The 25703-nt window shown below is 38.8% G+C and overlaps 1 protein-coding gene and 1 pseudogene across 2 annotated transcripts in view; one reads left to right on the top strand and one right to left on the bottom strand.

Annotated features, from left to right (window-relative positions):
* Positions 1–25703, top strand: part of ARID2 (AT-rich interaction domain 2) — a 183411-nt gene that overhangs the window by 143432 nt on the left and 14276 nt on the right. For both annotated transcript variants that reach the window (XM_030822678.1, XM_030822677.1), the window contains exons 17-20: positions 23099–23237; positions 23329–23414; positions 24756–24879; positions 24969–25060. In XM_030822678.1, the coding sequence (XP_030678538.1) occupies positions 23099–23237; positions 23329–23414; positions 24756–24879; positions 24969–25060 (441 nt within the window). The remainder of the gene's footprint in view (positions 1–23098; positions 23238–23328; positions 23415–24755; positions 24880–24968; positions 25061–25703) is intronic.
* Positions 12021–13364, bottom strand: LOC115837351 (annotated as a pseudogene).

The following is a 25703-nucleotide window of genomic DNA, read 5'->3' on the forward strand; positions in this document are numbered from 1 at the left end:
TGTGCTGGGTTTTGAAATTAGGGTGATGTATAAATCAGATTTATTTCTTGAGATTGCCAAGAAAGGCATGTTGGGATTTGGGTTGCAATTGCTTTTTGTTTTTTCTTTGAGATGGAGTCTTGCAGTGTCACCCAGGCTGGAGTGCAGTGGCACGATGTCGGCTCACTGTAACCTTCACCTCCCGGGTTCAAGCGATTCCCTGTCTCAGCCTGAGTAGCTGGGATTACAGGCACGCGCCACTACGCCCAGCTAATTTTTGTATTTTTAGTAGGGACGGGGTTTCACCATATTGGCCAGGCTGGTCTCGAACTCCTGAGCTCGTGATCCGCCTGCCTCGGCCTCCCAAAGTGCTGGGATTACAGGTGTGAGCCACCGTGCCTGGCCACGATTGCTTTTAATAACAGAGTTTTTTGTTTATTTTTTGATAGTGAACACTTTTTTTTAGTCTTCCCTTACTGGAAAAGGTATCAGCCCATGTTATTACTTTTTTTTTTTTTTCCAATAGAGCTTCTTGACTTTTCTTCACATGAATTTTGTACTTTATTAAGTTTATTGCTCGGTGGTAGTCTTATTTAGTTGTTATAAATGATCTCAACTTCCATTATATTTTTCAACTGATAGGCGTTTTCTATATTTATACTTCATATTTTGTCTTATCCAATTATAATGTCTAGGCCGGGTGCAGTGGCTCATGCCTGTAATTTCAGCACTTTGGGAGGCCGAGGCAGATGGATCAGTTGAGGTCAGGAGTTTGAGAACAGCCTGGCCAATATGGTGAAACCTCGTCTCTACTAAAAATTTGAACATTAGCTAGGCGTGGTATCGGGCGACTGTAATCCCAGCTAATCAGGAGGCTGAAGCAGGAGAATTGCTTGAACCGGGGAGGTGGAGGTTGCAGTGAGCTGAGATCATGCCATTGCATTCCAGCCTGTGTGACAGAGCAAGACTCCACCTCAAACAAAACACAATCAATCAAACAAACAAAAGAAGTCTTTTGTTTTCAACACAATTGCACAATAGTGATAATATTCATCCATATCTTTTTTAAAGCTAATAAACCGTATTTTTTTTATTTTTTTTTTTGAGACGGAGTCTCGCTCTGTCGCCCAGGCTGTAGTGCAGTGGCGCGATCTCAGCTCACTGCAAGCTCCACCTCCTGGGTTCACGCCATTCTCCTGCCTCAGCCTCCCAAGTAGCTGGGACTACAGGTGCCCGCCACCATGCCCAGCTAATTTTTTTTGTATTTTTAGTAGAGAACGGGGCTTCACTGTGTTAGCCAGGATGGTCTTGATCTCCTGACCTCTTGATCCACCCTCCTCGGCCTCCCAAAGTGCTGGGATTACAGGTGTGAGCCACTGTGTCCGGCCTAAACCGCATTTTTTTAGAGCAGTTTTAGGTTTATGGAAAAATCGAGCAGATAGAATAGAGTTCCCATATCTCCGTCCTCCCTGCACACAGTTTCCACTATTATTGACACCTTGCATTAGTGTGGTACACACGTTACAATTGATGAGCCAATATTGATACACTATTATTAACTAAAGTTCATAGTTTACATTCAGATTCATCCTTTCTACAGTTCTGTGGGTTTTGACAATGCGTAATGTCATGTCTCCAACATTACAGTAGCATACAGTAGCAACATTACAGTAGCATTCACTACACTAAAAATCCATTATGCTTTACCTGTTTATTCCTCCTCACCCCCTCCCTCGCCCCCAGTTCCTGGCAGCCACTGACTTTTTACTGTCTCTATAGTTTTCACTTTTCCAGAATTTAATATAGTTGGAATTACTCAGCAGTATCCTTTTTAATCTGATTTCTTTCATTTAGTAATATGAACGTAAGTTTTCTCCATGGCTTCTTATTGTTGGATAGCTCATTTCTTTTTATTTCTGTATAATATTTTATTATACAGATGTACTTAGTTTGCTTATCCATTCATCTATTGAACAATGTCATAATTGCTTCCAATTATTGGCAATTGTGAACTAAGGTGTTATAAACATTTATGTGTAACCTTGTGTGGATGTAATTTTTCAACTAACTCATTTGGGCAAACACCTAGGATTATAATTGCTGGATTATATGATAAAGACTATGTTTAACATTGTAAGAAACTGTGAATCTGTCACCAAAGTGTCTGTAGTATTTTGTATTCCTACCAGCAGTGAATGAGAATTTTGTTGCTTCATATGCTTGCCAACATTTAGTGTTGTCAGTGTTTTAGATATGAGCCATTCTGATAGGTGTGTGTTGGTATATCTGTTAATTTCTAGTTCCCTAATAATATATGATACTGAGCATCTTTTTGTTTGTTTATTTATCATATGTATATCTTCTTTGATGGGTGTCTATTCAGATATTTAACCCATTTTTAATTTGGTTGTTTGCTGAGAGCTTTTGGCATGAGTAGATAATGGATTATGTCAAATGCTTTTCTGCGTCTATTGCTATGATCGTATGATTTTTATTTTTTGTCTTGTGAACGTGATGGATTACTTCAATTTTTTACTTCAACCAGCCTTGCGTCCCTGTAATAAATTTTACTTTGTCATGGTATATATTTCTTTTTTATGCATTGTTTGATACAATTTGCTAATATTTTTCCTGAGGATGTTCTCCTCTGTATTCATGCAAGATTCTGGGATGTACTTTTCTTGTAATGTCTTTGTCTGATTTTGGTAATAGGGTAATGCCGTCCTTATAGAATGAGTTAGAAAGTGTTCCCTCTGCTTCTGTTGTCTGGTAGGGATTGTAGAGAATTGATATCATTCCTTCCTTTAATTATTTGTTGTGAATTCAGCAGAGAAACCATGTGGTCCTGGTACTTCCTGTTTTGAAGGTTATTAATTATTGATTCAATTTCTTTAATAGTTACAATGTTATTCAGATTGTCTGTTGCTCCTTGAGTGAGTTTCGGCAGATTGTGTCTTTCAGGGAATAGGCTGATTTCATCTAAGTTATCAAATGTGTGAGCATGGAGATATTTCTGTTTCTTTATTAGCATCCTTTTAATGTCCATGGGATCGGTAGTAATGTTCCCTTTTTCATTTCTGATATTAATGATTTGTATCTTCTATTTTTTCTTGGTTAGGTTAGCTACAGGTTTATGTATTTTATTGAATTTTTTTTCCCCCAAAGAACCAGCTTTTGGTTTTGTTAAATTTTTTTCTTTCTGTTGATTTCCTGTTTTCAGTTTCATTAATTTCTGCTCTTTTATTATTTTTTCTTCTGCCTGCTTTGGGTTTAATGTGCTCTTCTTTGTCTAGTTTTCTAAGGTAGAAGCTTACATTATTATTTGAGATCTTTTTTCTTTTTTAGTATACACATTCAATGCTAAAGCCTTCCCTCTAAGTACTGCTTTTACTATATCCAGAAATTATGATTACGTTGTATTTTCATTTTCCTTTAGTTTGAAATATTGCAAAAATGTGTTATTTAGACTCCAAATGTTTTTGGTATTTTCTAGCTATCTTTTTGTTACTGATTTCTCTATTAATCTGTTCTCACGCTGCTGTAAGGACATACTCGAGACTGGGTAACTTATAAAGAATAAAGGTTTAATTGACTCACAGTTTTGCATAGCTGGGAAGGCCTCAGGAAAGCAACAATCATGACAGAAAGGCAAGCAAACACGTCCTTCACATGGCAGCAGGAGAGAGAAGTGCCAAGCAAAGGGGGGGGAAGTCCCTTATAAAATCATCAGATCTTGTGAGAACTCACTCACTATCAGGAGAACAGCAGCATGGGCGTAACCGCATGGGTGGGGACACAGCCAAACCGTATCAATTTCTATTTAATTCCATTGTGGTTTCAGAGTATACATATGATTTCTATTCTTTTAAATTTGCTAAGGTGTGTTTTATGTCCCAGATTGTGGTCTATCTTGGTGGATGTTCCATGTGAGCTTGAGAAGAATATATTGTTGGATGAAGTATTCAGTAAATATCAATTAGATCCAGTTGATTGATGGTGCTGTTCAATTCAACTATATCCTTACTGATTTTCTGCCTATTGGATCTGTCAATTACTGATAGAGGTATGTTGAAGTCTTCAACTATAATAGTGGATTTGGTTCTTTCTCTTTGCAGTTCTATCAGTGTTTGCCTCACATGTTTTGATGCTTTATGTTCGGTGCATATATCTTAAGGATTGCTATATCTTGGAGAAGATTGTTAGGTTTTCTTTATCATTATGTAATGCCCCTCTTGATCCATGATAATTTTCCTTGCTCTGAAGTCTGCTTTGTCTGAAATAATTATTGCCACTCCAGCTTTCTTTTAATTAGTGTTAATATAGTTTATCTTTCTCCATCCCTTTACTTTTAATCTGTGTCTTTATTTTAACAATACATAGTTGGGTCTTATTATCCTCTCTGTCTTTTAATTCGTGTATTTAGATCATTCTCGTTTAATGTGATTATCACTGTAGTTGCATTGATAGCTATCATATTTGTAAATGCACTTGTTCTTTTTCTGCTGTCCCATTTTTCTGCCTTCTCTGATGTTAGCTGAGCACTTTTTATGTTGCCATTTTCTCCCCTTTCTTCGGATATCAATCATATTTCTTTAACTTTTTCATTTGTGGTTATTTTAGAGTTTGCAGTATACATTTATAGTTAATCTAAGATGACTTTCAAACAATAGTACAGGCTTACCTCAGAGATATTGCATGTTTGGTTCCAGATCACCACAAGAAAGCAAGTATCACAATAAAGCAAGTCACATAAATATTTTTGTTTCTTAGTGCATTTAAAAGTTATGTTTATACTATACTGTAGTTAATTAAGTGTGCAATAACATTTTGTCTAAAAAAAAACAAGGTACATACCTTAATTAAAAATACTTTACTGGTAAAAATGCTAATGATCATCTGAACATTTAGCAAGTCGTCATCTTTTTGCTGGTGAAAGGTCTTGCCTCGATACTGATGGCTGCCGACTGATCAGGATAGTGGTTGCTGACGGTTGGGGTAGTCATGTCAATTTCTTAAAATAAAATAATGAAGTTTGCCACATCACTGGACTCTTCCTCTCACAAAAGATTTCTCTGTAGCATGAGATGCTGCTTGATAGCATTTCACCCACAGTAGAACTTCTTTCAAAATTGGAATCAAGCAGCAGTGCATTCCTGTACTCCCAGCTATTTGGGAGGTTGAGGAAGGAGGATTGCTTGAGTCCAAGAGTTCTGGGCTGTAGCGCACTACACTGACTGGTTGTCTGCACTAAGTTCGGCATCAGTATGGTGACTTCCTGGGAGTAGGGACCACCAGGTTGCCTAAGGAAGGGTGAACCAGCCCAGGTCAGAAATGGAGCAAGTCAAAACTCCCACGCTGATCAGTAGTAGGATAGTGCCTGTAAATAGCCACTGCACTCCAGCATGGACAATATAGCAAGACTCTGTCTCTTAAAAAAAAAAAAGATTGAGTCAGTCTTCTCAAACCCTGCTGCTGTGTTATCAACTAAGTTTATGTAATATTCTAAAGCCTTTGCTATCATTTCAACAGTGTTCACAGCATCTTCAGGAGTAGATTCTACCCCAAGAAACCACTTTCTTTGTTCATCCCTAAGAAGCAACTCCTCATCCATTCAAATTTTATCATAAGATTGTAGCAATTCAGTTACATCTTTAGGCTCTGCTTCTAGTTCTCTTGCTATTTGTATCATATTTGCTGTTACTTCCTCCACTGAAGCCTTGAATCCTCAGTCATTCATGAGAATTGGAATCAACTTCTTCCATACTCCTGCTAATGTTCATATTTTGACCTCCTCCCATGAATCACGAATGTTCTTAGTGGCAACTAGCATTAGAGAATCCTTTGCAGAAGCTTTTCAATTTACTTTGCCAGATCCATCCATGGAATTACTATCTATAGCAGCTATAGCCTTAAGGAACAAGAGTTGAAAGTTGAGGCCAGACACAGTGGCTGATGCCTGTAATCTCAACATTTTGGAAGGCCAAAGCAGGAAGATGGCTTGAGCCCAGGAGTTCAAGACGAGGCTGGGCAATATAGCAAGACCTTGTTTCTACAAAAAAATTAAAAAATAGGTGGTCATGGTGGCCCTTGCCTGTGGTCCCAGTTACTCAGGAGGCTTTGGTGGAAGGATTGCTTGAGCCCAGGAGGCAGAGTTTGCAGTGAGCTGAGATGTACCACTACACTCTAACCTCAGCAACAGAGAGAGACCCTGTCTCAAAAAAATAAAAAATAGTTGAAGTGACTGCTTGTTCCATGGGCTGCAGAATGGAAGTTGTGTTAGCAGCATGAAAACAACATTCATATCCTTGTAGAGCTCCATCAGAGCTCTTGGGCACCTAGATACATTGTCAATGAGTGGTACTGTTTTGAAATAAATCTTTTCATCAGAGTGGTAAGTTTCAATAGTGGACTTAAAATGTTCAGTAAACCATGCTGTAAACAAATGTGCTATCATCTAGGCTTCGATGTTGCACAGGCAGTGTAGATTTAGCATAATTCTTAAGAGTCCTCAGATTTTCAGAATGGCCAGTGAGCACTGACTTCAACTTAAAGTCACCAGCTGCATTAGCTGCTAATGAGAGGCAGCCTTTCTTAGAATCTTAGAAGCTTCGAAGCCAGGTATTGACTTTTCCTCTCTAGCAATGAAAGTCCTAGACCTAGATATCATCTTCTTCCAGTAAAAGGCTGTTTGATTTTTATTGAAAATCTGTTGCTTAGTGTGGCATTCTTTATCAATGATGTCAGCTAGGTCTTCTGGATAACGTGCTGCAGCTTCTGCATCAGGACTTGCTTTACCTTGCACTTTCATGTTATGGAGATGGCTTCTTAAACCTCATGAAGCAACCTCTGCTGGTTTCAAACTTTTCTTCTGCAGCTTCTCCACCTCTCTCAACCTATTCATAGAATTTAAGAGAGTTTAGGGCCTTGCTCTGGATTAGGCTTTGGCTTAATAGAATGTCTTGACTGGTTTGATATTCTATCCAGACCTCTACAACTGTCTCCATATCAGCAAGGCTGTTTCACTTTCCTGACATTTGGATGTTCACTTGAGAATCACTTTTATTTTCCATTGAGAATTTTTCATTTACATTCACAGCTTGGCTGTTTGGTGCAAGAGGCATAGCTTTTAGCCTTTCTCAGCTTTGCCATACCTTTCTCACTAAACTTAATCATTTCTAGCTTTTAATTTAAAGTGAGAGACATATGACTCTTCCTTTCACTTGAACACTGAGAGGCCATTGTGGGGTTATTAATTGGCCTAATTTCATTATTGTTGAATGGTGTATCAGGGAGCCCTAAGGATGGGGAGAGAGATGAAGGTAACAGCCAGTTGATTGAGTACTCAAAAGACACATAACATTTGGCCGGCGCAGTGGCTCACGCCTGTAATCCCAGCACTTTGGGAGGCTGAGGCGGGTGGATCACCTGAGGTTGGGAGTTCAAGACCACCCTGACCAACATGGAGAAACTCTGTCTCTACTAAAAATAAAAAATTAGCCAGGTGTGATGGCATATGCCTGTAATCCCAGCTAGTAGGGAGGCTGAGGCAGGAGAATTGCTTGAGCCCGGGAGGTGGAGGTTGTGGTGAGCCAGAGATTGTGCCATTGCACTCCAGCCTGGGCAACAAGAGCGAAACTCCATCTCAAAAAAAGAAAACAAAGGAAAAAAAGACACATAACATTTACACTCCAAAACATTTACAATGGTGACATCAAGATCACTGATCACAGATCACTATAACAGATATAGTAATAATGAAAGTGTTTTAAATATTGTGAGTATTACCAAAATGTAATATAAAGACAGGAAGCAAGCACATGCTGTTAGAAAAATGGTGCTGATAGTCTTGCTTGTCACAGGGTTGCCACAAACCTTCAATTAAAAAAAAAAAAGTCCGGGCGTGGTGGCTCATACCTGTAATCCCAGCACTTTGGGAGGCAGAGGTGGGCGGATCACAAGTTCAGGAGACCGAGACCATCCTGGCTAACATGGTGAAAACTCGTCTCTACTAAAAAAATACAAAAAAATTAAACGGGCCTGGTGGCGGGCACCTGTAGTCCCAGCTACTCAGGAGGCTGAGGCAGGAGAATGGCGTGAACCCAGGAGACAGAGCTTGCAGTGAGCCCAGATCACGCCACTGCACTCCAGCCTGGGTGACAGAGTGAGACTCCATCTCAAAAAAAAAAAAAAAAAAAAAAGGGTATCTGCAAAACATAATAAAGCAACATGCAATAAAATGGGATGTACCTGTGTACTGCTATACAGGTACTGGTCCGTGGCCTGTTAGGAACCAGGCTGCACAGCAGGAGGTGAGTGCCAAGCAAAAAAGCAAAGCTTCATCTGTATTTACAGCTGCTCCCTATTGCTTGCATTACCACCTAAGCTCTGCCCCCTGTTAGATCAGTGGTGGCATTGGATTCTCATAGGAGTGCAAGACCTATTGTGAACTGTGCATGTGAGGGATCTAGGTTGCATGCTCCTTGTGAGAACCTAATGCCTGATGATCTGTCACTTCTCCCATCACCCCCAGATGGGACCGTTTAGTTGCAGGAAAACAAGCACAGGGCTCCCATTGATTCTACATTATGGTGAGTTGTATAATTATTTCATTATATAGTACAATGAGTAATAATGGAAATAAAGTGTACAATAAATGTAATGCGCTTGAATCATCCCAAAACCATCCCCCCAACCCCTGGTCCATGGAAAAATTGTCTTCCATGAAAGTGGTCCCTGGTACCAAAAAGGTTGGGGGCTGTTGCCTTATACTATGTCCTTTACATGCTGTCACTTATTTCACTTATCTATAAGCTATAATCACCAGATATACTATTGCTATTTTTTAATTTATCTGTTAGATCAATTAAAAGTAAGAAAAATAAATATTTTACTTCTATTAATTTCTTCTCTAACACTCTTCCTTACTCAATGTAAATTCAAGTTTTGACCTCTATATTTTCCTTCTCTGAAGATCTCCTTTAACATTTCTTGTGAAGCAGGTCTCCTGGTGCATATGGCCTCAGTTTTTGTTTGTCTGAGAAAGTCTATTTCTCCTTGACTTTTGAAGAGTGATTTTACTGGATACAAAATTCTAGGTTAGTGGATGTTTCTCTTTCAACAGTTTAAATATCTCATTCCACTCTTCTTGCTTGCATTATTCCTAAAGAGACATCAGTATATTCTTCTCCTTGTCCTTCCATCAGTAAGTTGGTTTTTTCTCTCTTAATTCTGTCAAGGTTTTTTTCTTTGTCTTTGGTTTTTGGAAGTTTGAATATGATGTGGCTAGGTGTTGATTTTTTAATATTTATCTTGTTTGGTGTTGTCTGTGTTTCCTGGATCTGTGATTTCTTGTGTGACATTAGTTTTAGAAAATTCTCACTTCATTCTTACTTCAAGTATTTTTTGTGTTCTTTCTCTTTTTCTTCTCTTTATGGTATTCCCACTGCATATATTTGCAGCTTTTGTTATTATCCCACAGTCCTTGAATATTCTGGTTGTTTCCTTTATTCTTTGTTCCCTTTGCTTTTCAGTTTGGGAAGTTCCTGTTGACATATCTTACATCTTCAAGTCCACTGATTCTTTCCTTGTCTGTATCCAGTCTGTTGATGAGTCTATGAAAGACATTGTTTATTTCTGTTACAGTTTTTTTCTTATTTCTAGCATTTTCTTTTTATTCTTAGCATCTCATCTCCGCTCACATTATCCATTTGTTCTTGATGTTCACTTTTTCTATTAGTCAGCATATTATAATTATTTTAAATTCTCAATCTGAAAACGTCAAAATTTGTGTGATATCTGAGTCTGGTTCTAATGTTAGCTTTGCCTCTTCTTCTGACTCTGTGTGTGGCAGTGGGCGGGGGTTGTTTGTTTTTATCCTTTTGGCATGCCTTGTCAGTTTTTGTTGAAAGTCAGACAGGATGTTTCAGTTAAGCATCTGAGGTAAATAGCCTTTGGCATGAGGTTTTATGTTTATCTGGCTAGAAGTTAGGCTGTTTAATGTTTGCTGTAGCTGTAGGTGTCAGAAGCTTCAATATTCCCTGGTGTCCTCTTTTTTCTTCCTTTGTTGTTGTTGGATTTTTTTTAGAAACTCCTTTTTAGATATAGCCTGTATCTTGTAGCTCTCTCAGTTCTAATACACCGTTATACTATACTGGAAACCTGTTGATACGATGGTAAGGTAATGGGGAGGTGAAATACTCTATAATCTTATGATTAAATCTCACTTTTAAAAAGTGGGCCTTCATCTAAGGGCTGCGACTTTGGTAAGTTTCTCAGCCTTTATTTTTTTTCTCCTATGTAAGACGAAAAGTCTAGAGAGGGCCCGGGTTTTCTAATTGCTTTTCCTGTAGGTCAGATAAGGCTCTGGTAAAGTTGTTTTTCATGAGATAGACCTTTGTAAGGTGAAGAGAACACTCTGGGCATATTAGAAATGGTTACTAACCCCCTTCCATTCCTCGAAGCAGGGAGAAATTTTTCTTCAGTCTTCACTGTGAGATCCTGGTCTCTGAAGGTAATTCACACAAAAGTGTGGATTCTCTGCAGAGACTGACCTCCTGCCCCAAGGAGTTTTTAATTGTGAAGATTAGCAATTTGTCAGTTGCTGTTTAAGGGTTCCTGCAAGTTACTGGCTCCAGCTAGAAGGGCTGATTCTCTGTATTCAAGGGTCTCTCCAGCTTTCAGAGTGGTAGTTTGCCCTGTGACCTCAGTTCTCTGACAGATCCAGGAGGAGTTGTAAATTTTCAGTTTGTTCATCTTTTTTCTTGCTTTGAGGATGGGAATCAGTCCCAGGACTGATAATCAGTCATCAGGACTTGCAGCTTTTTACATGTTTGAAAGGAAACTGGAAGTCCTCATCATTATCTTTTATCCTTGTTTATCATCATTAAGCACAATGTTGACTATTAGTTTATCCTTGAAATGTATAAATAATGTGTGATTGTATAAAACATTTTTGAGACTCCCTCAAAAGTGTCCTTTATTTAAAAATATCAATGAATTGCTGTTTAAATTCTGTGTAATTGGAGAAAAGGACTTGATGCCTTTGAGTAGTCAAGAGTTTATATTCAGTGTTTTTAGGACTTTATTTTTCTAGGCTACAGTGTTCTTTGAATAAGTGGTGTCAGGCAAAGTTTAAGAAAGGCCCTCTACCTTGCCTTTAAACATAGGAGTTTTGCTTTTGTTTTATGTATAGGGGTTTTAAGTAATATTTTGTTTGAAGATTCTGTTGCTAAAAAGACATTTGAAAAACACTTTTCTGGAATCTATTGCTCCTCATAGATTTCTCGTTAAAAACTGCTACAGAAAGATGAAAATTATTTTCCCTTAAGAGGAATAAAATCTACATTATATTTATATTTAGAATTGCATTATTGAAAGTCAAACCAGGAATATAGAGGATTTCAGATATATTCTAAACAAGTATTTCCTGTGTGAAAACTTGTCTGTCTATGAACCAGGGACTTTTACTTGGTACTGGTAAAATTGATAATTCCCCAACTGCCCAGGAAATCTACCCAAGTGATGTTGAGGTTCAAATCACCAGGTTCCTACTGAACCTTGTACAGTTACAATTCCTCCTAAAGTTCCTATTGTAAGGTGTAATTACTCCTACTTTACAAGCCAGAATAATTTTTTTGTTTGTTTGTTTATTTGTCGGGTGACCCAGGCAATTTTATTACTTTATCCCTGAACCTCAGTTGCCTCATGGATAAGATGGGGATAATAATAGCACTCATTTTATAATTATGAAGATTAAACACATTAATGCAAGGAAAACACTTGAGTATGTGTCTAGCACACGCTCAACACTTAACAGATGTTATTTATACATGCTGATGTCTCAAACAGGCATGGAATGTTAAATACATAAAACAGGAAGTTTTAGCCATTGACATATTCTCTGCCCCCACCCCAGTTTGTGCAAGCCTATCAAGATAGTGTCCTTAATCTTTGCAGGTGTTGGATTCAAGACAACCGTCAGATGGCTTTCATCTGCACAACTGAATATAAATGCAGTTTTGGCTGTTTGGGGGGACACAACACTAGAGTTTAATCTTCGAACTTGACTTGGAAGCATTCCTGCCAATATAAAAGATTTTGTTTGAGGCATTGGAGAAGCCAAAGCCTGCTCCTAGGTTGAACTTCCAGCTCATGGCCTAGTTGTAGTCCTGCTGCAGGTTCTGCTGCAAGCTATTTGCTGCCTTCTTGCTGAGAGTCATGTTGGGCCTTACAGTCATGCTAGCGGGGCAGCTGAATGAAGGGGTCAGATTTTTTAATCCACCCATGTTTGAGAAATTTCCATTTCTGTTCCTTGTTCTTAAAACCAGTATCCCACTGGCCAAACTGGGTTACTGTCCACTTCCCGGTTTCAGAAGCTTCTCTTTTGCCCAGCTAAAGATCAGTCTGTTGCAAGGCCTTCCACCTCACTTGTTCCGTGTGCCCCTTGTCCATGTTGCCTTTCTTTTCCAACATAACCTCTGTGTCTGTCTGTTTTCTCTTTCCACGAGTTTCCTGCTACCCCACTCTCTTTCCTCTTTGTCCTTTTCAGAGCCACGTCCTCAGTGAGTGGCTGCTCTGTTTTTCTTGGACTTCAGTTTCTTCTTTGCTGTGACCTTAGGGCCATCACATATTGCGATGTATTTTGGAGCCTCAATTTTGACTGGCTTCTTTTTACTTCGTATCCTAAGGCTACACTTCATGGACCTGGAGGGCTTGGGGTGTGGCCTAGGAGGGTGTCTCCCTTCTGGTGGATTTTTTTGTCTTCTTCACTTAACCACTGTGTCCCCTGGGCCTCCCCTGCTTCCATTCTGCCCCAAGGCTTCCTGCTCCTTGCCCTCCTTCCCCACTGAGCAAATGTAGGCAACATTCCTTTCCTTGCAGAATCAAGGGTCCTGGACTGAGAAGGCTCTGGGGTCTTGGGCCCCCTTTTTTTTCCCCTCTTGTGTTTTTTGAACTTCTTGCCAACTCTGGTCTCCTCCTCACTGTGTCTGGGATCTGGGGAGGTTTTCACCCCAGAGCCATGGAACATGCCAGAGGTCACTTCTTTTTCTTCTCCCCGCTGAGGAACTCCAAGTGGCCAAGCGCCTGCTTGCTTCCTGGGGCTGGGTGACTTCCCTGTCCGTCTGTCACACAACATGGCCTCAGGTTCTAGGTTCTCCTTAGGGTGCTAAGGCTCGTCTTTTTTTTCTCTAGAGGCATCTCTGGTGTCAGCGCTTGTACCACACTCTTAGAGTGGGATGTGGCTCTTACGGGAGAATCATCAACAAAATGATTGTCATTGTTTAAAATTGAGATTAAGCCTCCAGTTCTTTGATGACCTTCTTTCTTTTTTTCTCTGGGACCCCAAGGCCCAGGTCTACTTTGTGGGCCTTGGTGATTATTCCCATAAGTCAAACTTCTCTGCCTCCCGGTGAGAGCCTACTTCACCATGACCCAGAAGTCCCAGAATAAGACTTTGTACTGAGCTGGCTAAAGTTTGAATAATGCTTTGTCTGATAGAAAATTACTGAAAACAACAGACACCAACTTCACTATATTTTGCAAGTGATTAAAAACTTACAGGTAGCTAGAATTTGTATTCTAGAACAAAGGTAGATTGATTGACATGATTACTTCTACTTCTTCCAAAAGTATTGAAGTATCTAAAGACTAGTTGAATGTTACACATAAAACTGCCATCTTGATAATGTGAAAATACTTGAAAGAGTAAAATATCCGAGTGGAATTTTAAAATTCATGATAACATACATGCCTTAGCAAATACTGCTTAATTTTAGGTAAACTGCCAATTTAGGTTGAAATTAATCAGTAGTTAGATTGATCGATAGCTTCACTTAAATGTCAGTGGGAGAAACAAATTGAAATTAGTTTTGTAGCATCATTTGTCTCAATTTTGTGGTCATAAAACCAGAAGAGATCTTCGGAGGGTTATATGTTGTTTTCTGAAGTTTTATGGTATTAGCACAATGCCTGGCACATAAGATGCTTTTAACGAACATATTTTTGACTAAGTTAAATGAATGAAGTTAACCTAGCTTGATTCTAAAGTCGTCAGTTCTTCGCTGACCTAGCCTGTTGGCATCTTGCATTTTCAATTGTCAGGATAACAAGTCGTCGTCATCTTGCTGTTTCTAGGTTGATAAAATATTTTGTGTGAGAGCGCTAGAAATACTAGATATTTTGCTAATATTACCATCCTTATAATTTGAACTAATGAGCCTTCATAAATGTGAGATCAATTTCATTTAATAATTTATTTTTGGTAACATCAGTTTGAGAAATATGTGTTCCTTAGGCCTTAACTACTGATTTGCCGTAAATAATTTTTTTAACTAGGAAATACCCTGATTTCTACCACACATAGTAGTAGAATTTTTACCTTGCTCTATTATTTTAAACATTGAATACCAAAGAATTTGACTACTGAAAGATGTTATCAAATGCCAAAAGGTTACATAACTGAGAAGAATTTGCCAAATCATGTTGAAGACCTTTTTGTTATCAAATATTTACAATAGTTGGGAAAAGAATTTCCTAGGGTGAGAATCTAGTATGTAGTTCAGCAAAAACAAAAACAAAGAAACAAACCTTATTTATTCCTTGGAAACTTGCACGTAGAATAAGGAGAATTATATACCAATGATAACCTCTTATCTAGTACGTTTTCAGAATTTATTTGCCAGTATGATATCATAGATACTGTATATAAAAGTATACCCCATTTTTACCTAGTAACACATCTATGTATAGTATTTGAGTAAACAATTATGTATTATCACATAGAAGGAAAAAATCAGGTCTTTTGTGTTAGACATACCAGGTTTCAAATCCCAGTTCTGTTACTTAGCTGTATGACTCTGGAAAAGTTACTTTTTGAAAGCACACTTCCTCAGCAGTAAAGGGATAATTTTATGTTCGAAGAGCAGTCATGGAAATCAAATAAGATGATATATGTGAATATGCCAGATACATAGTAAGTTCTGAGCAAACAGAAGTTCAAGTAGAGAGGTACTTTGTGCTATGTGCAGCTTTGTCAAGAACAGTGTGAAGTGATGTGCTAGCATATCTTTCAAAGAGAAGAATGAATGTCTAAGCTAGAATTTAAAAGTTTAAAATTATTTGGTATGCTTTTTTAATTTCATTAAAACCACACAGATAACACACATCATCACTTATTTTTATTTTATCTCCAAGTTTATGTTTAGCTTATTAAGGATAACATTGTTGACCAGGCATGGTGGCTCACGCCTGTAATCCCAGCACTTTGGGAGACTGAGGTGGGCGGATTGCTTGAGGTCACGAGTTTAAGACCAGCCTGGCCAACATAGTGAAGCCCATCTCTACTAAAAATACAAAAATTAGCTGGGCATGGTGGCAGGTGCCTGTAATCTCAGATACTTGGGAGGCTGAGGCAGGAGAATCACTTAAACCTGGGAGGCGGAGGTTGCAGTGAGCAGAGATCATGCCAGCATACTGCAGCCTGCTCAACAGAGTGAGATTCTGTCTCAAAAAAAAAAAAAAAAAAAAAAAAACATTGTTATAATACCTGAATTGTACAAATCAGCTTTCATAGCACTTTTCAAATGTGAACTACTGTTTCAGCCCAATATTCATATTTGTTTGGCAGGTACACATTTTAAAACAAAGTCCCTGATAATTCACTTTTATATTTTACTATGTAAAATAAGTGACTGCTTCACAGACCGGCGGGTTAATAGCACTTGATGTGGGAAGGTCAAAGAGCAAACACAGAAATCTTTTCCTGTAATAATTGTTAGGAGGAAAGGAAAGGAGTCAGAACTGAGGGCAGTTGGTTCGGCTCATCCTCCATATGAACGCCTTCCTGTATTTGGGACATTTCCTACAATTTCAGTCTTACTAGGAGGCAGGACCCATCTTTGTACAAAAGCCCCCCAAGAAGGCCAAATACTTGCTTCCTCCCCTATTGCCTTTGGCAGCTACGCTAGTCAATCAGTTGTTCCCACCTATGACTTTTAATCTGGATTGACGGTAGCACAGAAGCTGAGATTGGAGAATTCATTCTTGTAGGAACAGCAATATTTTGTTTCCAAGAATACCAGTACTGATTTTCAGTTTTCCAGTTTGTATTTATAATGTTTCATCATGTATTAAGGAAATAAATTAATTTCTCTTTAATATTGAAGTTAGTACTTTTTTTCTATTTTGAACTTTTGCAACTAGATAAAATAAAGTTGGGTTAGCCTCTCACCAAGGTTGTTGGTATATTTTTTCCCCAAAATTTTAGCAGCTCGTTACTCTTATTTGAATATATAATAATGCTTGCCCTTGATATTTCTTTTGCCATAGAATATTATATATCTAAAACAGATGCCAAGGGTTGAGATACAAGTTCATGGTTCTGCAACCGATAATAGAGCCTTTTTTAAAACTAAAATATGTTTGCAGTATGAATTTTTTGGATGTATAGTCTCACTTATACATTTATGTGCATTTATTAACATTTATGTGCCATCTTTTTAACTAGAATATTCCTGCAAAAAAAAATCCCTTGCATTTTAAGTCAGGTGAGTTTGTTTGTTCGTTTGTTTCAGCAGGAAGGCTATAAAGAAGGATATGGAATACTTTTTGGCCACTAAAGAAAAATAGCCTGCCAAGATGTTGAGTAAATAAGAAAACTCCAAATGAAACTGTCTGTATTGTCCATTCTTATGCTGCTATAAAGAACTGCCCAAGACTGGGTAATTTGCAAAGGAAACAGGTTTAATTGACTCACCCTTCTGCAGGGCTGGGCAGGCCTCAGGAAATTTGCAATCATGGCAGAAGGAGAAGCAAACATGTCCTTCTTCACATGGCAGGAGAGAGAAGTGCTGAGCAAACAGGGATAAGCCCTTTATAAAACCATCAGATCTCATGAGAACTCACTCACTATCACAAGAATAGCGTAGGGGTAACCCCATTATTCAATTACCTCCCACTGGGTCCCTACTATGACATGTAAGGATTATGGGAACTACAATTCAAGGTGAGATTTGGGTGGGTACACAGCCAAACCATATCATTCTGCCCTGGCCCCTCCCAAATCTCATGTCCTCACATTTCAAAACACAATCATGCCTTTCCAAGAGTCCCCCAGAGTCTGAGCTCATTCCAGCATTAACCAAAAAGTCCAAGTCCAAAGTCTCATTTGAGACAAGGAAAGTCCCTTCCACCTATGAGCCTGTAAAATCAAAAGCAAGTTAGTTACTTCCTAGATACAGTGGGATGGAAGCATTGAGTGTATATACCCATTCCAAATGGGAGAAATTGGCCAAAACAAAGAGGCTACAGGCACCATCCAAGTCCCAAATCCAATTGGGTAGTCATTAAACCTTAAAGTTCCAAAATGATTTCCTTTGACTCCATGTTTCACACCCAGGTCACGCTGATTCACGAGATGGGCTCCCACAGCCTTGTGCAGCTCCGCCCCTGTGGCTTTGCAGGATACAGTCCCCCCCGTCAGCTGCCTTTATGGGTTGGCATTGAGTGTCTGCAGTTTCTCCAGGTGCACGGTGCAAGCTGTTCATTTATCTACCATTCTGGGGTCTGGAGGATGATGGCCCTCTTCTCACAGCTCCACTAGGTGGTGTCCCAGTGGGGACTCTGTGCGGGGCTCTGACCTGCCCTAGCAGACGTTCTCCATGAGGGCTTTGCCCCTGCAGCAAACTTCTGCTTGGACATCCAGGTGTTTCCCTACATCCTCTGAAATCTAGGTGGAGGTTCCCAGACCTCAGTTTTTGATTTTTGTGTACCCACAGGCTCAACACCACGTGGAAGCTGCCAAGGCTTGGGATTTGCACTCTCTGAAGCCACAGCCCAAGCTGTACCTTGGCCCTTTTTAGCCATGGCTGGAACAGCTGGGATGCAGGGCATCAAGTCCCTAGGCTGCAGGCAGCATGGGGGGCCTGGGCCTGGCCCAGGAAATAATTTTTTCCTGCTAGGGCTCTGGGGAGAGGCTGCCATGAAGGTCTCTGACATGCCCTGGAGACATTTTCCCCATTGTCTTGGTGTTTAACATTCAGCTTCTTGTTACTTGTGCACATTCCTGCAGCAGGCTTGAATTTCTCCCCAGAAAATGGGTTTTCATTTCAGGAAATTTGTACCTAGTAGCCTATGTGAATATTTGCTCAGTTGAACCAAACAGCTCTTCACTGGAATAAAAGAAAATACAATTTGGCTGAAGGGGAATTAAATGAAGAATAGAAGCTAATCCTGAGCTTTCACTGCAGTGATTTAAATAATAAGCAGGAGACCAACTATTATAAATTATAGTGATGATGTAATTGAAAAATATATATTTTTTTAAATCGCCAGTGACTGAGAGAAAAGTGTCAAAAACTTGTTACAATAATTAAATATTACATTTTGCATTGTTTTGCCAGATATTGATAAATTCTGGTTCCTTTCTTTTGAAAAAGTAGCAGGATCAAAGAAAAAGCGTTGTTTCTATCGCTTCTAGTTAGAATAACATTTGTTTTTATATACTTAAGTGTGGGATTCAGAAGAGAGGAAAAGATAAAAGATGCAAAAGAGGGGATAATTTAGGAAGAAACACAATAGAATCCAATGTTGTAGGAAAAAACCGGGTTCTTTTCACACAACCAGGAAAGATTAGGCTCATAGACACATAGAAGTGTGAGGAGTGGAATTTACTGGATGAGAACGGAAAAGGAAAAACAACTCAGCAAAGTGAGATGGAGTCCTGCTAACAGGTTTTCCACCTCACAGATTGAATCCCAGCTTACCACACAGGAAGAGGAGTGGCCAGGCATCTCCCTGCTGCAAATGGCACTTCCCGAGGCTCCACCCCTTCCTCCCAGTGCAGAGGCTGGTCAGGGATTCTCTGAGGAGCCCTTTTAACTTGGTTGTCTCACCAATATATAAGTGAAGGAGTTAACCTGGGAAATAGTAGCTACATTTGGCTGAGATCCAAGGGAAAGAAAGGATGAATAATGACTGAAGATCTAATGTACAGAAGAAAGTTAAAGAAGCTAGGCAGGCAGATCATGAGGTCAGGAGATTGAGACCATCCTGGCTAACGTGGTGAAACCCCGTCTGTACTAAAAATACAAAAATTAGCTGGGTGTGGTGGTGGGCGCCTGTAGTCCCAGCTACCTGAGAGGCTGTGGCAGGAGAATGGCACGAACCTGGGAGGCAGAGCTTGCAGCGAGCCGAGATCGCGCCACTGCACTCCAGCCTGGGCGACAGAGCAAGACAACGTCTCAAAAAAAAAAAAAAAGCTCTAATGAAATAAATTTATTTTTTCAGTAATAAACATTTTTTTCAGAGACATAAATGTAAGATATTGTCTCTAAATTTACAAATACAAGTACAGAGGAAGACAAGCTCTAAAATAAGGTTGAAATTCAGTATGTAACCAAAGTTGAATTGCAGGCAGTTTCTATGGAGAATATTTTCAGGAGCAGAAATGAATAAAATTAGTTGTGAGCAATAGTGAGTGTTGCTTGCTAATGGAGGCCATTAACTTGAAGGTGGACCAAACGTTACTGAGCAAAGCTTGGCAATTTTGGAATAGTTGTGGAGAAGATCTCAGAGTAGAGGATTAACAAGATGGGCAGGTGAAGAGACAAGACGTTACCAGTATCTCCACTACCCCTTATCACCACTACTGCTACTATTACTGATCATGATGACAATAGCTCTTATTTATTTTTGGCCTACTATTTTCCAAATAGATTTATACATATCATCAAATTTAAGCCTCACACCCATCTTTAAAACTAGATTCTCAGTGAGTAAAATGAGTTTCAGAGGAATCTTTTTTGCCCAGAGCTGTTGCCTATGGTTGTACACATCAAAGGGGGAACCAGTTACATTGTATGTGCGATATGTTGTATATTTATTACAACAATTTTTCAGCACAAGGCAATAAAGTATCTTAAGGAAGAATATTGTTTTAATTTGTACAAAGGGGCTGGGCGTGGTGGCCCACACCTGTAATCCCAGCACTTTGGGAGGCCAAGGCAGGCGAATCACTTGAGGTCAGGAGCTTGAAACCAGTCTGGCTGACATGGCGAAACCCCGTCTCTACTTAAAAAATACAAAAATTGGCCGGGCGCGGTGGCTCACGCTTGTAATCTCAGCACTTTGGGAGGCCGAGGTGGGCGGATCACGAGGTCAGGAGATCGAGACCACGGTGAAACCCCATCTCTACTAAAAATACAAAAAAATTAGCCGGGCGTAGTGGCGGGCGCCTGTAGTCCCAGCTACTCGGAGGCTGAAGCAGGAGAATGGCGTGAACCTGGGAGGCGGAGCTTGCAGTGAGCCGAGACTGCGCCACTGCACTCCAGCCTGGGCGACAGAGTGAGACTCTGTCTCAAAAAAAAAAAAAAATACAAAAATTAGGCATCGTGGTGCACGTAATCCCAGCTACTAGGGAGGCTGAGGCAGAAGAAGCACTTGAACTCAGGAGACAGAGGTTGCAGTGAGCCAAGATTGTGCCCCTGCACTCCAGCCTGAGCAACAGAGTGAGACTCTGTCTCAAATAATAGTAACAATAATAATTTGTACAAAGGTATCATATTACCCTGGAGTGGCAGCAGTATATAAAATTATATCAGTAACAGTCCCAGTTTTGTTTAAAAACACATACATACTCAGAGAAGGCTTAAAGAAAGTATACTAAAATGTTAGCGTTTTAGTATACTTGGCTGTATCACAGGTAATTTTTATTTTTATTATTTTTGGATACTCTTGAATTTTCCCAGTTCCCTTAAATGAACATATTGTTTATGATTTGCGGGTTGGTCATAGGGAGTGGAGGTGATTGCTGGAGTAGTTTTAAGAACAGTTTTCTAAACATGACAGTAGACAGCATTCTGCTTCATCACTTACACTTCTCCCAACCCATCCAATAAATATCCGTAATGTTCTGAAAACTCGGTATTTATTTGCTTTACATTTCTTTAGAGTTTAACTCTCCAATATTACACATAAACTTTTAAAACTCAGGTATCGGCCAGGCACGGTGGCTGGCTCATGCCTGTAATCCCAACACTTTGGAAGGCCGAGGCAGGTGGATCACAAGGTCAGGGGTTCGAGACCAGTCTGGCCAACATGGCTAAACCCCGTCTCTCCTAAAAATACAAAAAATTAGCTGGGCGTGGTAGCAGGTGCCTGTAGTCCCAGCTACTTGGGAGGCTGAGGCAGGAGAATCGCTTGAACCCGGGAGGCAGAAGTTGCATTGAGTCGAGATTGCGCCATTGCACTCCAGCCTGGGTGACAGAGCAAGACTCTGTCTCATAAATAAATAAATAAAATTCAGGTAGTTCATTTAATGGATTTGGAACCCTTAACTACTTTTCACCTTCATGTGATTATTGCAACCAGCTTCATTCATAGTTATATTAGAACTTCACCTTGAACCACCACAACAATCAATGAATAGCTTTTATGACTAGAGAGAGAGAAAATAGACTTGGAATGAAGAAAATAGTAGTAGATTGGAGAGAAAAATAGACTCTGAGGACAGATAGACTAATGAACACTTAAAAATATCTGTTGTCTTAAAATCATACACACGTAGTTGTGTGTATTTAGTAATTAAAATTGATTTAAGGAAGTGTTATCCTTTTTCCTGTGGCTGCTACATTCACCATTTTTATTGTTGCAAATAAACTTGATTAATTGTATGTATTGAAAAATAGTTTAGAAACAGACATGAATAGTGAGTAGTAGTACATTTGGGTTTTGGTTTCTGTGTATATGTGTGCACGTGTGTGTAGACTTTATATTGCAATTAATCATTTAATAGTATTTAGGTAATGTCTTAACACAGCAAGAAATGCCTCCTTGTGGCAATAACTAGTATGTATAACAGAACTCAAATCATATTTCATATTAATGAAATAGCATTGTGAGTTATGAGAATTAAACGAAATTCTAAAACTTAAAATGTATTTACTGATTTTAGCCTCACAATATACTTTTGTAGGTATTTATATAGATGCATGTGATGGAAATTAAATGTATAACTTACTCTTTCTGACATTGTGTTATATAATTCAGTGTTTAATTACTTTTCTGATTAAATTTTATTTTAAAATATTAGTCATTCCTGAAGGAATGTTAATTTGGGATACTAGATATTTGTTACACGTTAAAAACTAGTTCAAATATAGATATGTTGATATGACAGCCATAAAAAGTCAAATCCTAGGAGATCTTTGCTGTAGATCTTAAAGATACTGATTGTGGCCAGGTACTGTGGCTCACACCTGTAATCCCAGCACTTTGAGAGGCCGAGGCGGGCGGATCATGAGGTCAGGAATTCGAGACCAGCCTGGCCAACATGGTGAAACCCCGTCTGTACCAAAAATACAAAAATTAGCCGGGCATGGTGGCGTGTGCCTGTAGTCCCAGGTACTTGGGAGGCTGAGACAGAAGAAGCACTTGAACCCAGGAGGTGGAGGTTGCAGTGAGCCAAGATCGCACCACTGCACTCCAGCCTGGCGACAGAGCGAGACTCCATCTGAAAAAAAAATATATTGATTGCACAAATATTTGAGTTACTCATTAGTAATTGAAGCCTTTTAATGCATTCTTTGCTGTCTAGATTCCACTGTTCTCTCTCATTTCCATATTGCCTAATAAAGGAGAATAAAATCTGATTTCCTTCAGTTTTGCGTGCTTTGCCACCTGCCCACTCAGACATCATAGGGTATGTGCTGGAGGAGTGAGAGATGGGACTTAAAAACATGGACAGACATATAAATGTGAACTTAAAAGGCAGACTTACTAAAACTTATAGAATTTGAACTGTTGGATTGGATATTCTTGAGTTATTATATGTAATATGAAATCTAGTAAATGAGCAATTTATAAAAGTACAGTAGAGTATGGTATTGGTTTATAAGATAATGTTCTATGGTGTTTTTAATGATATTTCATTCACTTTTAAGAGATGTTTAGTCAGCCTTCATTGAAGGTAGGGAATTATGAATAAGGGATGTTAAAACAAATTACCAAAAGTGTTCAGTACAACTGATGATTCCACTTGGAAATATAAGCAGAGAAATTTTTGAAATAGTTTCAAAATATACTTGAATACATCCAAGTGTCTACTACTTTTATTTTTTTATAGGTGGTTTCAGACACCCTCACAGGTTTTCTACCATGCAGCAACTGAACATGGAGGAAAAGATGTATATCCAGGGCAGTGTCTTTGGGAAGGTTGTGAGCCTTTTCAGCGACAGCGGTTTTCTTTTATTACCCACTTGCAGGTACACTTTTTAAATACTATTTGATCAGTAACTCATTTGACTGCATTAAAGATTTTGATGTGCATTCTCTTGCTTCCTCTTTCTCAAAAAGGATAAGCACTGTTCAAAGGATGCCCTACTTGCAGGATTAAAACAAGATGAACCAGGACAAGCAGGAAGTCAGAAGTCTTCTACCAAGTAAGGAAAATGAGTTTACTTTCTGTTGTACATACAAAAAGAAACTAGGCAAAACACAAGAACAATGAAACACAACTTAGCATATTAGGAGACCAGAAACCTGGGTTCTAAGAAGTCCAGCTCTGCCATGAACCAGCAATGTGACCCTGTTCAAATTGCTTAGATTCTCTTGGCATCACTTTTCCTTTTGGCTGGACAATGTGGTCTGTAAGTTACCTTTCAGCTCTAACATTGATTCTGTTTTGTAGACTAGTCAGTCATTGGAAGTAATGACAGATGATATATGAGAAATGCTTTGTAAACTAAAAGTACTGTGTATGGTTCTTTTTCCTGGTAAAAGAGTAATCATCTATTTGATAATGGCAAAGAGATTTCATATCTTGCCATTATCAAATATATATATATATATATATACACACACACATATATAAACATAACACTAGTTTACAGTTTAAAGATTGTTTTCAAGTTATCTTATTTAATATTCAGAATTAGCTTAAAATAATTTAATATTCAGAATTAGTAAAAATATATTAGAAATACCCCCGCTTTTCAGATGTGAAAAGAAATATTGAAAGTCATGCAGCCAGTTACAGTATCAGAAATAGGGTTTCCTCATATATGAGTCAGCATCTCCATTGCTATCTCGCCAGAGCACACAGATAATGATGCACTTTATCTGCTTGGCAAAAGAAATCTACAGTAGTTCGAGTCTTATTTTACATAAAATATCTCTGCAGTTCTTCCATTCTGTATCTTTCATAAATAACAGAACTATAGTGAAAGGATTGATTGAAATTATTAAATAATGATGAAATTTAAGATATGTAAGTAATAGTTGGAAATGTGGTATTTAGCATAATTCCATGTTATCATACCATGTTTTCTTGGATGACCAGTGTCAGTACATTCTTGGGTAATATTACTTTACTGTTAGGTACCATTTACAAATAATTTGTAGCAAAAATTGTAGACTTTTTGTCTTTGTTAAAATCTTCACATTATATTCAAAGATGAGAAGGCTGTAACTTTGATGCTGTGTTGAATTTGTCTTGATTGCATACTTACCCAGTACAGTAACTTTAAAGATGGAACATCTATTTGCTTTAAAATTGATAGATTGGAAAATAAAAGACTTGAAACTTCACCTTGATATTAAGCGCCCCTTTGCCTAGGCTGTCACAGAGCATAAACATTAATGCTAGACCATTGGACCTTTAGTCACCCTGTAAACACAATTTTAAAATAACCAGCTTAAAGGGGTTGGCAGGGTGGTCATAGTTGTCAGTCTGTCTGCAGTATCATGTTAATTCTCTCTCCCTCTCTCTCTGATCAATTTAGGCAGCCAACTGTAGGGGGCACAAGCTCAACTCCTAGAGCACAAAAGGCCATTGTGAATCACCCCAGTGCTGCACTTATGGCTCTGAGGAGAGGATCAAGAAACCTTGTCTTTCGAGATTTTACAGTAAGCATGCCTTGAAACCCTTATCTGTAAAAGTCTGAGTCCTGTATGATTTAGATCTTTATTCTTTCTTTTTTTCCTTTCTTTTTAAGGATGAAAAAGAGGGACCAATAACTAAACACATCCGACTAACAGCTGCCTTAATATTAAAAAATATTGGTAAATATTCAGAATGTGGTCGCAGGTGAGTAATATGTTTTCTGTAGCCAAAGTGAATTTAGTTTATTTTATTTTTACATATAAGTTAATAAAATTAGATAACTGTATTTTCTTCATTGTTTTTCTTATCAATTTTGCAAATACATCCAAAAGTTTATGCCTAGGTCAGGCCATGATGAGCTCTTAAAAGTCAAAAATAAATAGAAGTTAAAACAACCAAAAGGTGGTCTTTTAAGTTGTTTTATTAAGTTAATTTGTCTTACTGACCATAGAATTTAGAACAAAAAGCAGCTCTACTAAAGAGGAAACTTAGGAGTTTATTGGGGAAAACAAAGGAATTGATCATTTGAATCACGTGGAGTCCAAATGAAATTCAGTTTGACAGTTGGCATTTTCATGTACCCATCAATGTCATAAATAATGTTAAGGTATGTGTATAATTCTCTGAAGTTTTGGCTGGGCGCGGTGGCTCACGCCTGTAATCCCAGCACTTTGGGAGGCCGAGGTGGGCAGATCACGAGGTCAGGAGATCGAGACCATCCTGGCTAACACACTGAAACCCCATCTCTACTAAAAATACAAAAAGTTAGCCGGGCGTGGTAGCAGGCGCCTGTAGTCCCAGCTACTCAGGAGGCTGAGGCAGGAGAATGGCGTGAACCCAGGAGGCA

This window comes from Nomascus leucogenys, chromosome 11 (assembly GCF_006542625.1).
Source record: "Nomascus leucogenys isolate Asia chromosome 11, Asia_NLE_v1, whole genome shotgun sequence".
NCBI lineage: Eukaryota > Metazoa > Chordata > Mammalia > Primates > Hylobatidae > Nomascus > Nomascus leucogenys.